This window comes from Meleagris gallopavo, chromosome 5, assembly GCF_000146605.3.
Source record: "Meleagris gallopavo isolate NT-WF06-2002-E0010 breed Aviagen turkey brand Nicholas breeding stock chromosome 5, Turkey_5.1, whole genome shotgun sequence".
Lineage (NCBI taxonomy): Eukaryota > Metazoa > Chordata > Aves > Galliformes > Phasianidae > Meleagris > Meleagris gallopavo.
In genome coordinates, this window is record NC_015015.2 from 5,705,239 (window position 1) to 5,723,617 (window position 18,379).

The following is an 18,379-nucleotide window of genomic DNA, read 5'->3' on the forward strand; positions in this document are numbered from 1 at the left end:
TCATGGGTAGAATTGCCTACCAGGAAGCTCATGCCTCGTTCCTCTCTCCCAAACTGTGTACAAACAGTTTCATTATGCTCTGAAGACTGTTTTGAAGGTGATGCCTTCAGTTACGCTTTCATGTTCTCAGAACTTGCTGTCTTAAAAATAAATATTTGAAAAAAATCCAAAACCCACTGATTGTATTATCCTTACTTTCAGTCAAAAAAGATCCAAGCCCAGCTGAAAGAACTTCGTTATGGCAAAAAAGATTTGATTTTCAAGGTGAGTTTTCTTTCAACATAGTTTAGCTAAGTTATTAGAGTTGCTGTAATGTTGAAGTCATCTGTGAGTATGATAACTGCATTTATTGCTATATTTTAAAGGAATCATTTACTTCTCTTGATACTGAAAAGAGCTGACACCACCATAGACAAGAATAGTACCACAATTTCAGAAATGCTATTTTCTGTTGTGTTGGGTTTTGTTTTTCATTTGCAAACCACTCTAATTGGAAAAGTGTTTTTTATTAAACTGCTTTCTGGGTCGAAGAAGAAAAGCTTCAAAGCCCAAATTTGTATGCAGTGTATTCCAAAATATATAGAAATAGTGTAAAATAGTTTTTGTTATGATCTGTTTACATGCTGAGATAAAGCAACATTCCAGTTCCTTACTGGAAACCAAAATGTATTACCCTTTTCCATAAATTGTGTGATGCATTTTATAGTTTACAGGTGGATCTTGGCTGCTAACTGAGTAGTGCTTTCATTTCTTGCATAAATGATGGGGATAAGTAGTCATCCCCCAAGTGCCTAGAGCTAGACTTACTTAAAAGGTAACTGAACTCAGTGTGAGGTCCATATTTCTTTTGGAAGGCATAGGATAGAATATTAGAGCCACCAGTTACAAAATGTCCCCTGGGTTATTCAGGGTGAATTCTGCTCTGAATGCCCTTACTTGCAAAATAGTAAAGATGTTTACATTGCCTTTTGGGGAGACGATGAGCTAACTGAGTTAAAAACTATTTGAGAACTTTAGGTAAATATTGTTAGTAAACTGGGAAATGGATTCAGAAGTTCTGTCTCCTGAGAAGTTCATATACAAATATCTAAAATATCTCTTCACTCTTCAGTTTTGTTCTGTGATAGACTTCTGATTCACTCATTTGTTATATTTTCTACACGTAGTAAGAAATACCTTTGTTAGACTTCTTCCTGACTAAAGGAAATTTCATTTATGGGGAAAAAAGAAATAAAAATGGAACTCTGGAATTTATTTTGAAGATATTTATGAAAAGAGGGTTTTTTATTTTGTTTTTAATAATCAACACTGAGAACTGTTTTCTAATAATCAACCTTAATGAGAACCTTCTTTAAGAACCTTCTTATGTTCCGTTAACTGTTGTCAGTGAGACTTCTAGTTAGAGCTTTGGGGGAAGTAAGTGGGAAAGAAAGAGGAAGACCTGGGGGAAAGACAGTTCTTTCTTATAATACTCCAATGAATTGGTAGATTATGTCTGGTTTTAACATTGTGAGACAGTAACTTAAAAAGTGGTAGTAAATACAACATGAATTCTTCATTTTTTGCATGTATTTACTCTTCCTATGTTTTCAAAGTGCATTGTAGTGTATTGGATTATGTGACATGTCTATACGTATGTATCTGTCTTTAACATATATGGATACATAGGAATATAATGCCATTTGTTGGAAGGAGACACAACAGTTAGGTGATGTGCTGAAGACTATATTTGTTGTCAGTATATCTGTTGACATTAGAATCTGAGTTCCTAACTCTTTCTCAGCTTTCAGTCCCTTAAAACATGTAGAGTGATAACACTGAGAAACTGACAGAACTGGAAATCTACTTTGTGTTATAACAAGGAAAATAAGGAAGAATTAATGTTAAATTTTCAGTCACCTTTTTAAATTTTATAGTTGCCTTTGCAAGTGGGTACCTAATAGTTTTAAATGAGTCCATTCTTAGTTACAACAGTTACCTATATCCTCAATTCAGTTAAAGTACTCTTTAAGTTTAAATGCTTTGCTAAATTGAAATCTACGTTTATTTTAGTCACTCATAACCACTTGTTTCCAAATTTAGTTTTTCTCCAATCCCTGTTTTCATATAATTTGATTATATTTTCCTTGAAGTTACATTTTTACTAAATTAGAAAGGAATTACAGATTTTTTTGTTGTTGCTCCTGAAACACAATTGTATGAATGTTTGATATGAATGTCAGATGAAAGTCAATGCTGGATTTATTTTTCTTTGATATCAGCTTGTCTAAGTCTCTTGTACTCCTGAAATTTTTGTTCTTATCAATGTACAAGATGCAAGTGGTTCACTATTATGGCTTTAGTGTTTGTTTTCTTTGTGATGTATTTCTAAGGATTCTGCTTAAAAGTTTCAGAAATAAGTATTTCATCTGCCATTTAATCTGTTTTTCCTTCTGTAATTTTAAGTCCTGGAGCAAAATATATAGTAAACCACTCATTTATGAGAACTACCTAAATATAACGCACTAACCAGTGCATAATCAACTTGCATCTTACATGAGCAAGATAGGTTATAAGTATGGACCTCCTTCTGAAGTGCAAACCACACCTACTCCATTGGTTACACATATGTGGTCCATTACTGATGTGTAGTTGTCCTAACCCTAGTTGTAGTTGACCTTTGCTGCTTGTCACAAAAGTTTGTTTGTTACTGTGGCAGTACTCTTGGGCCCAAGTAGTTCTGTGAACTCTGACATCACAAGCAAAAAGCAAGATGTAAATTTTGCTTCTGTTTTCTGTGCTTTTAAACAGTTTTTTCAGGTACTTGAGAACTCAATAACTCTGACAGTCTAGAAAGTACTACGTCATTTGGACTAGATGGCCTTCAGAGGTCCCTTTCAACTCTAAAGATTCCATGATTCTATGATCTTCTCAAACTTGGGCTTGTCTAAAAAATAGTTGCAGAGATCTGCATGAAAAAGAGAAGGCAGGTTAAAAGTAATATTCCTTTATATCAAGCATTTGTTTCAAGAAAGTATTTAGGAAACACCTGAACTGACTTTATATGGGAGGGGCAAGGAAAATGTTTAAAACTTAGTATTAACTAAAACTATTTAGAGTCAAAATGGTTGTCCAAATTCTTTGAAACACATCATGCTACACCAATCATTTCATTATTTGGGTGTATGGAAATCATTCGAAACCATGTTCTTAGAATGGTCGTAGACTTAAAAGAAAAATGAAATGGTGAAATTGCTTTTACCTCATACTGACTGAATGTGCTAAATGTTTATATCATTCCTCTCTGTAAAGAAAAAGTGATTCCACAATATGCGTTTTCCTCCTTATTAGCAGTATGTCATTACGTGCCACTGTAAACCTATTTCCTAGAGTTGCATAGTCACGTAGAGAAATAAGTAATTTGCATTTCCAACAGAGGAGGAGGTGAAATGATTAAAGAAAACGGGGAGGGGGGACAGATACTGAGGTCCAAATTTAGCAGAGAGCTCTTATGTTTAAACATTTAAATATAAACGGCATTGTTACGTGGGCTTGGGAAAAAAAAATACTTCTCTACTTTTAAACCTTTGAGAACCTTTTGTATAATATTTGATTAAGTGCATGTTATTATTTCACAATGTTTATGCAATTGGTTTTAGGAAGCCTACAGCAGTTCAACCTATGTATTCAATCATAGAATCATAGAATTACTTAGGTTGGAAAAGACCTTAAAGATCATCAAGTCCAACCACAACCTAACCATACTACCCTAACTCTAACAACCCTCCACTAAATCATGTTCCTGAGCACCACGTCCAAATGGTTTTTAAACACATCCAGGGATGGTGACTCAACTACCTCCTTGGGTGGGAGGCTAGGGAGACCTTTGAATGTTAACTCTTCTTCTTCTGTAGTCTGCAGCACTATTTATCATGTAAAACATTTGCCAGTCTGTGGTTGCTGCCATATCGCTTTCTATTCCTTTTATGCACAAAATTTCATGATTGCTATGCCTGTGTTATTGCCGTCTACTCAATAGCACAGGGGTAGCTGCAGTACACTAGTGGTTCTGCAATGGTTTATTCCTCTGAGAGAAAGATGGCCATCTCCCTGTTCAGTTGTTGCAATGGTGTTCAAGGCACCAGGCTCAGCTTCAGTTCCCCACTTCCCAGTTCTGCAGACCCCTCTTTGAAGTGACTAAGATAGTGTTGGGTAAGGTTATTACTGACATAGACATCGTCTGGTTTCAGCTTTAATGCTGAAGGCAGAGAGACCAGGCATGCTTCTCAGATACAGCTGTTCCCAGGATCAATCCAGTTGACATTTGAGGATGGATTCAGACCATGTTTCTGACACCTAGTTTGACTGCGCAACACTGGCCCGCATTCAGAAGGTTATCTTCCTTGGGCACTTCATTAAAAATGCCACAGCTTTAATTCTGAAGAAGCAGCCAGTGAGATGTTGATAGCAATCACTGAGCACTGGCTCCAGCCAAGCTCTGCAGACACAGCTGAGTACTGGGTGCTACTCAGCTGGAAGGACAAGCAGGTTTTAAAGGGGAGGGGAGCAGTGGCTAAGCAGAGGCAGACTGTGTGAGACCCGTCTGTTTCTCCTAATCTGCTGTTTCATTGTTTCCCTTGGCGAGGAGCAGAAGTTAGAAGGCCATGCAAGCTTTTTCCTGCTTTGGTCTATTAGCCTTAAAAATAAGAAATGTCTTCTCTCTTGAATCTGCCTTACTGAAATGAAAATCAGCATGTTATCATACCATTTCACATAGACTTAAAGTAATTTTATTTTCCTTTCCCTTCATAGCTATATTTTGTAGCTATTATCCTGCATACTAAAATAATAGATGTAGGGATTGGGCTTGTTTATGTTTTTTTTCTCTAGTTCTGCTTCTCAATATTAGTTCTCACACCATTAAGGCTGCGCATTATTCTCATCTGAACGTGTTTCCTTTGGTCTGTGCCCATTTGCAATGCCCTGAAGTAGCCACAGAAGTCTAACTTAGTGTAGGTCATTTCACCCACACTGAGCAGAGTAAAAACATTTCTGTACTCTGTGCCCATGGTTTTCTCTGCTTTACAAGTGCATGACATATTCTGTGGTGATGTCATCTTGAGTCATCGATCCCTGCTGTTTTAGATTCTGTGTTTGTTTCAGTGATTATTCCTGTCTGTACTTAATATCTTGCACTCGTCTTCAGGAAACGTCATCCTATTTTCTCCGGGTTGTCAAGATGAATGTAGGAGAAAAGCTATCATCTGTGACTCAAGGAGTTTGACGTCACCAGAGCATTTGATGAGTAAATGTTTAGTTCATTGTTCTGTTCATGAATGATATACAGTAAATAAAACTGTCCTCTAGAGAGGTGGCTTGATTACTCTTCCCAGTATTTTTTTCAAAAATGAGAGTTATGATAACAGATCTGTAAGTCGTGATCTCTTTCTTCTTTTTCTGAACATGACCATCACATTTGTTCTTTTTCAGTCTTCAGATTTTTCATCTCTTTGCTGAGCCTGTGAAGGATTAGGGCCTTAAAGCCTGGTACCACTACATAAAGCAATAAAAGCAATGATGCACAAACTGAACTAAGGAGAAATTACAAAGTGAGAAGTTTCTATCAGTCTGTAATTACACAGCGATATTAGATGGAAAAATAATCTTTTGCCTAAAACAATACTCAAAAAATTTTAGGAGGGACCAAAATTTGGAGAGAGAGGCTTAAGTAATAGGGTGTCAAAGGGATCCTGTGAAATCTACCCCTGACCTGAGTGATAGTATTTTGAGTCATTATTCTGAACTATGTTTTGTGCTCTTGTAGTGAAGATCTTTGAGAGCAGGAGAAGGAGTCATTACTACGAGTGTTGCACGATGCTCTTCTTCATCCTTAGCTCAGGAATGATTGCCTTTGTATTTTCATTGCTAAAGATTTGTGAGTAATAGATAAGCCATTTGGTGGTTGCACATGCAGATCAGGTTCTCTGTAAGCCTGGGAATATGGAGTGGTTTGCATTTCATGCTCTGGTTCCGTTTGTGTACATCAGTTTATGGAAAGCCAGACAGTAAGATTGATGACATTTTACTTTCAAAGCATTTGCAATACAAGGTAATTACACAATCAGTGAAGTTAAATATTTAATAGCTTAATGAGTAATTAATGCTATTCTACAGAAGTTGTTGTGTCAGGTGATGTATGACAACCAGGATGGTGTTGCTGAGGAGAGCTAAATCTTCTTGATAGAAATGTGATAATTTGTAGTTACTGTTTTCATGATTTGCTAGAAAATAAGTGGATTTTTTCTAAGGACTTTTTGCCAAAAGTAATCATAATGGTAGGAAAAAAATTGTAAGTGTATTCCTAAAAGCAATTGCACTGATGGCTGAAAAAGTATATTGTAGGTTTTCTGTCTGAAGCTGTTATCACATGAAGGCTGGTCTATTTATATATTGATTTCTGGAAATTACAGAATTCAGCTTTTGTTGTCTAGACATATTAGGATTGAGCATGAATTTGGTGATCAGGTTGTTTTTCTGTTTTGCCAGTTTAGATGGCTGATGGTTTGGGCTGTGAAGGATTCTATAGGATAACATGTAGAGGGAGAGGTGGAAGGTGCGAGACTGTGGGGTCTTCCTTGAGATACTTCTACTCTAGTAGTTGGACTAATACAGAGCTAGACTAAGTGCTGAACTAAAACTATGTGGCTCAGGATCTCTGTTGCTCTTGCAGTATATATATGTATTTCAGTCTTTGGAGTTGCTAGATATTTTTTTTTTTCCAAATGATGAGGCTTATACTTTAATTATAATGCTTCTGTTGATTATTCACTGAAGGATTTTTTTTATAGTGCTGTGAGTGCTTCTAGTGGATATTACCACTAGTGGACATAAAATTTTATTTTTCAGTTTATCAACTGTTTGCAATTGAATCTGTCTTCTTATTGGATGTAGGAAAAGACTTTAAGGCAAATCATTATTGAGTTGGGTTTTTTAGTATTTTAATTTACCAAGACTATAAAATTACACTTGCTAACTTGATTTTTGTGAAGCATATTACCTCTGCATAAATACCTGGCTGATGTTTTCTTGGTAACTGATAGATTGATTATGAAAAGATTAATTATTTTTGAGATAACTATCTTGTTGAGATAGGACAGCTAGCAGGGATATTTTGCTGTCTTCTATCATTGTAGATTAAGTACTTGCTTTCATGAAGCACAAGATTTTGATTCTTTTTTTTTTAGTTTGTTTTAATTTAAATCCTTTTGAAGTAGGGCAAAAAAACACTGACTAGTTGAGTTTTGGAGGTGGTGGGTTTTATTATTTTTTTAATTATTGTTCTCATGAGTAGCAGTATAGTGTTACTTGTAAGCCTTCAGAAAAGTATTTAGAAAGTTTTATCTAGATTGTGGCTTTTCCTTATGAAGTTTTCACTGTTAAACATATATTTTGCTATTACGTGTTTTCTACTTCAAATGCTGTATTTTTAGTTATTTGTATATATTTTTTTCAGTAACGTTAGAATTGTTAAAAATGTGTTAATGTTAGCAATGTGGTAGCAGACTAAAGGTCCAGGAAATGTTGAAAAAATATTTCCAATGCCATTTGCATACACAGGAAATTTTTTCATATAACGATATATGACATGTAAGAAAGTGGAGAGGTATCCCTTTATATATTTCCTGGTAAGGATGTTAGATGATCATAGAATCACAGAGTGGCTTGGGTTGGAAGGGACCTGAAGGATCATCAAGCTCCAACCCCACTGCTGCAGGCAGGGCTGCCAATCTCCATATCTAATATTAGATCAGGCTGCTCAAGGCCCCATCCACTCTGTCCTTGAACACCTTCAGATGATGCATTTGTATCATCGTTTACTGGTGACTTTTATTCAACCAAATCTTCTACTGTTCTGTTTTTTAATAGTTTCATGCAGTTTGGGAAAACACAGGCTCATGAAATGTGAATATTATCTCAGTAATTAATAAGTCAGGTGCATTAGCTCGTTGTAGGATTTTTTTATGATGTGGTTATAAGCTTAAACTGTTATGAATTTTCTAATGAATTGATAATTTCTTTCAGGAAAGTTTGTATGGCCCTTAGGGTATAGCTTTAAGAACGTGGATTTGCATTAGGTATTAATGCAATCTTAAACAGCTAATCTGAGTTCCTGTGAGTGACAAGGCTACTCAGTAGCCAGCATGAAAGAGAGTTGAATTTAACTAAATCTAGCAGTTGCAGCTTTAGATTTAACAGGCATTGAATAGCATTCAGCTACTCAATTGATTTACAGTCCTGGTCCAGCTTTCACCAAAATGAGCAGAGTTTTTCTATCAATATCAAATTGAAGTGGATTGGGACATTGACATTTTCTAAATAGTATAATAAAGCTTTTATATGTGCCCAGTAGAGTTTAAAAACTTAAACATATTGTCACGTAAAGCGTTGAATAAGTCCAAACTGCCCAGGGGTCAGAGAAAGTAGTAGGATTGGTACACCTCATGTAAGTATATATCAGGAAAAAGAGAGGTTTAAAATTAAAAAATAAAAATAATAATAAAAAAAAATTAAAAAGACCACGCGTAAACGTCCTTAGTGGTGTTTCGTGTGTGTGTGTGTGTGTGTGTGTGTGTTTTCTGAGTTTGTTTCTGCAGGGAAATAATTATTTGCCTTTAGTTAAATCTAAAGTACTTCAGTAACACCCCAACAAACTTCCATTTTGCTTTTATTGTAATTAGATTTATGTCAAGGAAAAGCATGAGAATTGGGGAAGATAAAGCGAAATTTCCACTAATTAAACTGACAAAGGCCTTATTTCCTTTTTAGAATGAGAGATTAAAGTATTGTGGTAGCAGTGAGCATCAAGAAAACGTAGAATCTGTGGGATTTTATAGAAATTCTATTTGTAACTGATTTTTATTCTTGTTTAAAAGTACTCGAAATACAACTCAGTGTTCCTAAATGTCATACGTAAGGTTCACATGTAATTTAATGGTGTAGCTACCAAAAAGTGCTATTCTTTGTTACATTTATCCTCTAAGAACAGTACAGTTGTGCAATAAACAGTAAAATTCAGAAAGGCAAATCTGTGCATTTCTAGGATACTAATAATGCTTACAGAATAAGCGCAGAAGCTTCAGTTTACTGGATAATTTATTCAATTAAGCAGTTGTTCCATCTTCAGGTTAAGTGATTTCCAATTAAAAAGTTGTCCTATTTAAACAATATAATGAATTATTAAGTAAAAATTTGTACACTAAGTATTTTATTTTTCAAACACTTCCTTAAGGCTTTTTGTAAAATAAAATGGAGTTGAAAATATTACATCTATTTGTAATAGATGTGCATTATTTGTAACCATGCTGTTTTGTCCCTTACCTCATCTGAAACTTGTTGTATAGGTATTATAATTGTAAATTCTTGGACATCCAAACACATACAGGCGTTGTCTTTACATTGTTTTGGTATTTATAGAAACTCACTCAGGTCTCAATTATCTGCTAGAAATACATTTGATATCACTTTGGATTTCTCTCTCCTTGAAATCACATTCGTTCTCTACTTTTTCTTCTTTATTTTTTTAATATTTATTATGCCTGGAAGAATTTAAGTATAGGCACAGTGTGTAATGTAATTCACGGTGGGTAAATACATTCCTTTGATCTGTAAAAGTACACTTCACAGACAGTAATTCCTCATCGCATTCTTTCAGGGGATGAAGAATCAATTTATTTCAGTTTTATCAGTAAGACCTGATGGACCATTGAATATTCTACAAGAATGCCCAAGAGAAAAGATATTTTTAAGTTTTCCCAGACAAAGCTTTGCAAAAATTTTTACCTCTTTATGAAAACTGGCCTTGTATTTTGCACTTGTTCTTTATGAAGGGCCTAGGCCACATTCATTGAACAAGCTCCTTCAAAATATTTTTAACTTAAAATAGCAGTGAAATCATTGCAATAAGAATTCAAACTTCACAGGCAAAAGAAAAAAAAAAATCAGAAAAAAATTGATGATTTTGCAGTTCAGGGATCAAGATGTAAATAGGCATCACTACTTTTAAGTGAGCGTTCCAGAAAAGAAACATTTTTAATGCTAGAATTTTATTGTCACTTCATTTCCATTGAATCAGTGGCTTTTTGATTCAGTAATCTGTGAAATGAAACAAACATACATGCAGATAAAGACCATTCATTCAGATATGTGTGATAGCACAAAAAATAATAAGATTTGATAAATGATGCCCATGGGAAGAGTATTAATACATACCTTTGTCCTTTCCTCCATAAACAGAATATGTTTTGCTTAATGTGAGTAGTGTTTTCGGTCCATGTAAGATTACTTCATTCTTTCTAATGGCAGGCACCCATTAAATAAATGAAATACTTCCCCTCAAATTTTATTTTGATATGACTGCATTTTCACCAAGAATAATGTCACCATACATTGCTGTGATACGAAAGAAGCAGTAGCTTCTTCCCTGTAGCTCCTGGTACCTTCTTCGTATCACTACCTAGATTTCCAGCTACCTAATAATTCATGTAAAAGAAAACCAAACACCTGGGAATTTGTATCTTCTGATTTTTCAGAGATGGTGCTGAATGGATAAGTTGACTGACCAAGTAACAATCCATCATCCTCTATATAATCCTAAACCTTTTGTGATGAACACCATCAGAGATGCCATGCTGGCCTCTCATCTACCATGAAAATTTTATTTTGCATAATTTCCTTCTTAATGGAAATTGAAAACATTTAATTATTATACACGCTGTTTTTCAAATATTGTTTCTCATTCTGTGAAATTGAAATTTGTGTATCTAGGGAAAAAATATTTTCATAAGTACCAAGAATCAAAATGTTAATGAAAAATTAAGAAGTGTTTTCCTCTTATGTGATGTCAAGGCAAACTATGCAAAATCAAGTTAAATCAGTGAATTCTTTTATATTGGCTGCTGTGTTGTGTGCTGATGAGCTAAACCAGTGGTCCATTCTCTTTTGCATGTGTGGCAGTGACCAGTGTCAGCTCAAAGAAATGTAATGCAATAGAAATTGCAGGGAAGTCCCTTGTGAATGCATTCTGTATCTGAGCAAGAGGTTGACTTTTGCTTGAAGGCAGTATGGTGTAACCAAACATACATTTCTTAGTAATGAAAACGTGGCTCTGATTAATCCCCAAATTGAGGTCTGATCCTGTTCTAAGATGTGACTAAGTGGTTCTTTATGTGGTCAGGGAAGTACGAATGGCAGGCTTTTGTTCTTTTGTCAGACAGTGCAACCTATGCCTAATGCTGGCAAGCATCATCTCTTGATCTCTCCTCCCAAAGGACCCTGCAGGCAAATAGTATTGTGCCGTGTAAAAGGCAGCAGTCCTCCCACACTGGATGCGGACTTGGGTGCCCAATGCTGTGAATCCAGAGCTCCCTAAATGCTTTTTCTCTGTATAGCTGCATAACTCACTATCCTGTGAATGTTCCTTTTGTATCTCAAGGGAAGAAGGTGGAGAAACAAATTTGGAGCTAACCTTTTGTGTACCAGCAGACAGTGTCATCTCATAAGGGGCTCAATGTCTGTGAATGTATGAGGGTGATTTCTCTGTTCTATGTCTACATTGACTTTTTAATATCTAATTTAAAATAACAAAATCATGTGCTTAATTAGAAAAAGAAGTGAGATAAATAAATTAATTAAATCTTTGAATATTATTTTTTCAGAATAATACTGTGGCGCAGTTGTAAGTACTTTATATCATGGAATTACTTTTGCTTCTGGCACAGAAATTAAAAAGTAAACTTGCATTCATACAAATGGTGCGGACTCAAGTTTACACGTAAAAATACACATTTTTCTTTGGGGAAAATAGTATCCTTTTGTCTTTTGGCGAGCATTTCTGAATCAAATCATATATTTTACCCACAAAGTTTACATTTTTTTTTCTTCTCAGGTGCTGCGTGAAAAATTATGGGATGAAAAGTTACAGTGTAACTTTCTTATTAAATATTATTAAATTTTACTATATTATAAAGCCAAGATTATGTTGCTTTTTCTTTTTTATTCCCACAGGCACAACGGCTAACAGATCTGGAACAGAAACTAGCAGCTGCAAAAGATGAATTGGAAAAGGCAGCCCTTGACAAGGTAAGAAGTGTAACGTGATGTAAGCGTGTTTATTAGCTGTGAATGTTTGTACGTAGCTTGACAAAAACAAGTGAAAATGTTGTAGAAGTGTAGGTGTGTATTTAATGGCCCGTGCTTGGGAGTCACTTGGTTTAAATCAGTGGAAATAATCATGTTGTGTGATGTTAGATAAAGCTGCAGATTTTTTAAGAGAAAAATCAGGTTGAAAAGGTCTCAGAGGCTTCTAAAGAACTATTACTTTTCACTAAAGTATTTTTCTGCTTATCAGTATCGCAGTAACTGAAATTCTCCTTTTGACTGAGGATTTACCTCCAAAATTTCTTCAACGTAAACAGTAATCACAGAAGCATTATCTAAACCTGTGTGCATTGCTGGCCATGTAGTAGCTGTTTCTTGCAAGTACATTCAACTGACCTGCTCCTCATATTAATTGGGTAATTAAGTGTGTTCACTCTGCACATGCATACACACTCACAGGCATGTTCTCCCACTAGAGCCAGTTGCTGTCTATGGCAATGACAAAGGGAGAATACTTGGAGGAAAAAAAAAAAAATCTTCTAAATGTACCCTTCTGTAATAGTGTGGACAGCTGTGAAGGAGAAAGTAAAGAGCATTTGACATCAGGAACTTCTAATGAGAATGCTATTAAGGAAACCAGTCTGCAAATTAAATGGGGGCTTGCAGCACGCTCAATTGACTTCTCTGACCCTATGTTTCTTTCCTAGTAAACATTATGGAATTTTAATTTATGAGTAGGTTATAATTCTTTAGGTTTTCTTCCAGAGGACTGGAATCATCTTCTGGTAAATTACCACTGAGAAAGTCCTTGGATGGCATCAATAGTTCGTTTGGTTTAGGGGGCATGGTGGTGATGGAATGGGTTGAAGGTTGAACTCAATAATCTTACTGGTCTTTTCCAAGGTTTATGATTCTGTGATGAGAAAGAGCCATGGAAATAGAGAACGAAAAGTCCAAAGCTCATACATGTGGAATTTTGAAAGAGCTCGTTGGGGCACAGTGCCCATGCTTATTCTCACTGCAGAGTAGTAAGATCATTTAAGTTTTCAAATACCTATTCTGCCCTGGTCAAAAGTTTTTCTCTATGAACTAAAAATAGTTGGAGATGAGTGCAGTGAAGATGTTGACGAAGTTAGCATATGCAGTAGGAGTGGGGTTGATGTAGAGAGAGCAGTGTGTTTTTAGGACATGAGCTGTATGGGAAAAGACTAATTGAGTAACCAAGTCTCAAAATGTGACTATAAATTGGCATAGAATTATATTGTACTTTCGGGAGGGTATCAAACTTCTGTTTTTATTATTTGCTGTAAGTATTGTTTTTGCAGACAGTAGATTTAATGTCTCACATTACTGTAGTCTCACATTAGTGTATTTGCACTGCAGCATTTCTTTAACTCTCATGATGGGATCCTGGGAAGCCTGACATTTTTTGCTTTGCTACAGCCCCGTTTGTTCTATATTGAGTCCAACTCTGTCTTGTCTCAAGAGTATAAAGAGGAAAATATAAATACATGCATATCATCTTGACAGTATTTACGACTGGCCATAGCCACGGCAAAGCAAGCACTGAAGGACAGGAGAAGGGGGTGAAAAGATAAGTAGGAGAGGGGGGTGAAAAGATAAGTAATTATCTGGAAGAAATTATCTGGAGATAAATTTCTGAGGACCAGCACCCCTACCTTAACTTCTTCCTGGGGTCAAGAGTCTACTTATCCCTCAGATTCTGGAAGAGCCCTTTTCATAAAAGTTTCCCTACAGAAGTAGGGAAGTATTCCCTACTAAATGTTTGCTGATTTTTCTCAGAGCCTCTCAATTATAAGATACATCCCGTATTCGAATTTACTGGAGGTTTATCTGACATAAAACATAGGATCTAAAAATATTCATTTAGCAAGTAAACTAAAACAAGATTTTGTGTACCGTATCTCATTGCTCATGATTCATATTTGTGAAATATTTTTACATTGTATACATAATATTTGACAAATCTAGCATGCAGTATTTTACATATACATGTATTTCCCATCAGCTTTAGGCATGGTATACCTCAGAGTCCTTCAAAAAAATCTTTAAAGGCCAAAATGTGTGGTTGTATTGTTTATAGGCAGATTTTTAATACAAAAAAGCAAGATTTTTTAAGGCCAAATGCTGTTCAGCTCCCCTGAGACAATTGTGATGAATGAAATAAATAATATTTGATTCTCCAAACGACTTGTAGTGATTGAACACAGATTTTAAAATGGGACCTCCTCAGTGAGTAGTTATCTCACTGCTCTTACTGCCTCAACTTTGTTCATTGTCAGACTGCTGCTTTCATGAGTACATCTGTATTTATGAGTAAAAACAGCAGTATTATGGCTCAAGCTGCAGACACTATCATGTAATTATGAGAACAATTCACCAATTAAAAGGTATAGGTTGGCTTAAAGTACAGTAATCGATGTGGACAAATCAGTCTTAACAGGTGGGTAGGCCTGTGGCTTACTATAGAGCGTAAAGGCATAATAGGCACATGGATAACTGCTCTCATGTATATACTTCTGTGGGATTAAAATCAGTCTTTATAATGTAGAAAAATACTAATTATCCTGAACATTGTAGGCAAAATTCCGTGCAAAGTCTATGTCTTTGCAGTACTTGCAAGTATCTACTTCTCTCTACTAAATATTATATGTAAAAATCTGAACATGATGAGATTTGGTAGGTGGTATATTTGTTCCTTTGATGATAAAATGGAATTCAGTAAGTATTTGCAGTAACCAATATAGATAAAATGCAGTCATGAAAGAGAAGAATGCAAGGATTTTTTAGGTATTTTGGTGTCTAGTGCACAGTAACTTAATATAAAAAACACATAATTCTGCTAGTAGTAATAGAAAGAAATAGCAGCTGTTGTTTGTAAATGTTAGCCTTAATACAAAAAGATAAAGGAAGTGGTTCCATTCATAATAACACATCTCAGAAGTGATATTTTCTTGTTTTCCCCAGGATTCACAGCTGAAAGCTCTCAAGGACACTGTGCAGCTTTGCCTGTCCTCCATTCTGCACAATCAGCCTCCTGCTATACATCGAATCCCTTCAAAACCAGCAGAGAAGCTGACATCCTCAGCTACAAAGGGCTCAAAAGTTCAATTTCCAGTGATAAGCACCAAGGTATTGTTTCTCCCTCACTTCTTTTTTTTTTTTTTTTTTCAAGCATCTTTGAGAGTTTGTCCTGTAAGAGCATCAAACTGGAACTAAGGAGGATTTAAAATTCATTGCAAGATTAGGATGAATTTTAAAGATAATTCTAAGCCAATTTCTGTTATCAGTAAACTTTCACAGAGTTGGGAAATTAGTACTTTTGTTTGCTGAGAAGCAAAATTCCATCTATTGCTTGCTAAATGAGCTGTGTCCACATAACAAATCTACGAGGAAGATGGATTTGCATCTAAAACAAGCAAGAATGGAAATCCACGGGATTATTTACCTGCCAGATACTGATAATGTACTTGTGGTACTACAGCACTGAACAGTGAGGCACTTTTTGTTTTTCACAAAAAAAGCCATGACAAAGGCCAATATAGAAGAGTAAAGCATGTTGGTATGCTCAAACAGAATTTGCCAAAAGGGCTGCAATGATAGGCCACGGAATGTTTGATTTGCAGAATACATTGAGGAAATAGGAACAACAGTTTAGGAATAAATATGATTAAAGAACTGGTTTGTAAAGCATTTTGATTCTATAAATTAAAGCATTTTATCACAGTTGAGATGTACAGTGATTGACGGATATTCAGAAAATTTCCATTTCCAGGGTTGCATTTTGCTCATCTATTCATGTGATTCGATACATTTAGACTGAGCCTAAGGAAGAAAATTTTACAGCAGGATGGTGGAGCGAGAGTTTCATGTTCCCCTTAAATTTCACAACTCTTTCATGAAATATAAAAAGAGATTGTAATTTTTATAGCAGCTGTTGATACGCACCATTAGTACAGAGATTGAAGCCAAACATCAGAAATCTTTCTCTATGTAATTAAAATTGAACTGTAATGTCAGAAAGTTGAATATGATTATAAAGCTGGATCTCATGTTGCTTCTCTTACCATAACAACTGTAGGTTCCTTAACTGTTTCACAGTGAGAAGCCTTTACTTCGTAAACCATTACCTCTAGAAAGAAACCAGCTTATTATTTAGTAACAGCCCATGAGTATATTAGACATCACTTAGATTAAGACAGCTGGTTCTCCATTCTGAAGAAAGATGGACTCAAGGATATGTAGACTGAGATTTCAGGAGCACGTAATCCCTGGCACAGCAAAGAAATATAGCATAGTGTTTGGAACTGAATTTATGACATTAGATTGAAACGCAAAATTATCTTCATTCTTTTTCCATAATCAAATTGATTTTGTGTTTAATGTTCCAGTTTATGAAATATAGCAATATTTCTGTGCAGCAGTCTGAGTCCTCTGTATCCCAACAGTGCTTGAATAACTTATGCTCCTGCTTTAATAGACATTGTTCACATTTCTCTGCACATGGCATATGCCATGAAAATGTCTGCAAAACTGATGGTTCTGAGTCCTGCTCTTCCTCACATTGACACCTCATTATTATAAATCTGCATTATCTGTGATTATAAAACCACTGAAATCTGCTACTGTAAAATAGGTTGTCAAGTCAGCATAGCCAGTCCAGAATGTCTACATTTAAGCCTTATTATGGAAGGCATTTTTCTTATTTTTCTAAAAAGAATAATATCCATTCTCATATATCTTTTCCTTGTTGTTTTTTTTAATCTTGCAGACTAAGTCAATCTAACTACAGATATTGTTCTAACTAGACAGTGTTCTTTCTCTATTACATTTGCATAAATATTTTAATATACCAAGCTTGTATTCTGGTGAGTGTAATTGTGTTTGATTACTTTTCCTATGTGAAAATGAGAACTTCATATGAGCATCTTGTAACTGAGAGGCAGTTGAACTTTGAGGAAAGAAATTATCAGTGTCTGGTAAATACCTTCTCATGGTAGGATATCCTCATCCTACATAAGAAGTTTATTCTAAAATAGTCACATTTATTTTAAATCCATGGAAGTGGATCTGCATCACTTAAATATGCAGTCATCTGTGAGGTTGGGGCACTTCTCACTAAAAACAGTGGCAATAAGAAGGTTGTATTTTTGTATTGAGAGCTGGAAACCACAATATGAGTGCTTGCTAATGAAGATGTTTAAGACAAGAACATGATGCAGAAAGGATAATTAGAAAAGTAAATTTCTTAATTTCTTGTGAATGTTCATTATAAAGATTTGATTTGCGAAAGTGTCATTTTCTTTTTTCAAGAGACTGTAAGATAAAGAGACTTGCGTAGAGATTCAAAAATTAGTGCATAAATGCACATAAATCACTAAAATCAAAGGTCTAGTTCCCTTGAACTGATTAATAGCAATGCATTTTGCTACACCTTAACATGGACAATTTACGAAAACATAGGGAGTAGGTACTAATATTTCAGACAAAATCCATTTTATCCATCCTGTAGCCACCATAACAGATTTCACTGGTGAAAGCACTTCCCAAAGGCTGTCTGCATGCGAGTTCATTGATACTAACATCTCAAAGGAAACCCCACACAACTGAGAAAGATGGTCATTAATCCTGAACTATGAGGTCTTGATCTTTCTAGATTGTTGACAGTTCCTTGTATTCCATAGTTTCTTTTCACACCAAAATGTCCCAGCAAGTAACATTCTGTCTCCTGGAAGTGGAGAATGCACCCAAGTGAATTTGGAGTTGCCAAATGCAACAGCTGCAGCAACTGTCTTGTGTCATCCCTGTGACACACTAGGGAGAAGGAAGAGGGCTAGAAATCTTTGAAAGGAAAACTTCCAATCTCTAGATGACTGCCTAAGGACTCAAAGCTTTACCATTTAGGTACATCTAGGTAGGTTATTGTTAATGGATGAAAATTGCCTGGGGTACCTGCCGTGGGGAACATGGGTTGGGGTCATCTGTGAATCAGAGTACTGGTATTGACATCCAATTGAGGCCTCTTTTACTAACTGTAGCTTGGCATATGGAACAACTCTGACGTTATAGACGTGTTTTCAAGTATATGGATTCACTAGGTGGAATGCTTGCTTACTCAATTTGTTCTAATTTTCCTTTCTGGAAAAGGCTAGCATTACACTTAAATTAATAAATGTTTTATAATGACAGCGATCATTCAAATATCTTTGGCTCTATGGCTGTG

General features: G+C 35.4%; 1 protein-coding gene across 1 annotated transcript in view; it reads left to right on the forward strand.

The window, feature by feature from the left end:
• Positions 1-17,394, forward strand: part of LOC100539913 (leucine zipper protein 2-like) — a 91,258-nt gene extending 73,864 nt beyond the window's left edge. The window contains exons 7-9 of the mRNA XM_031553359.1: positions 202-264; positions 12,043-12,117; positions 15,124-17,394. Of these exons, the coding sequence (XP_031409219.1) occupies positions 202-264; positions 12,043-12,117; positions 15,124-15,375 (390 nt within the window). The 3' untranslated portion in view covers positions 15,376-17,394. The remainder of the gene's footprint in view (positions 1-201; positions 265-12,042; positions 12,118-15,123) is intronic.
• Positions 17,395-18,379: the final 985 nt, after the last annotated feature.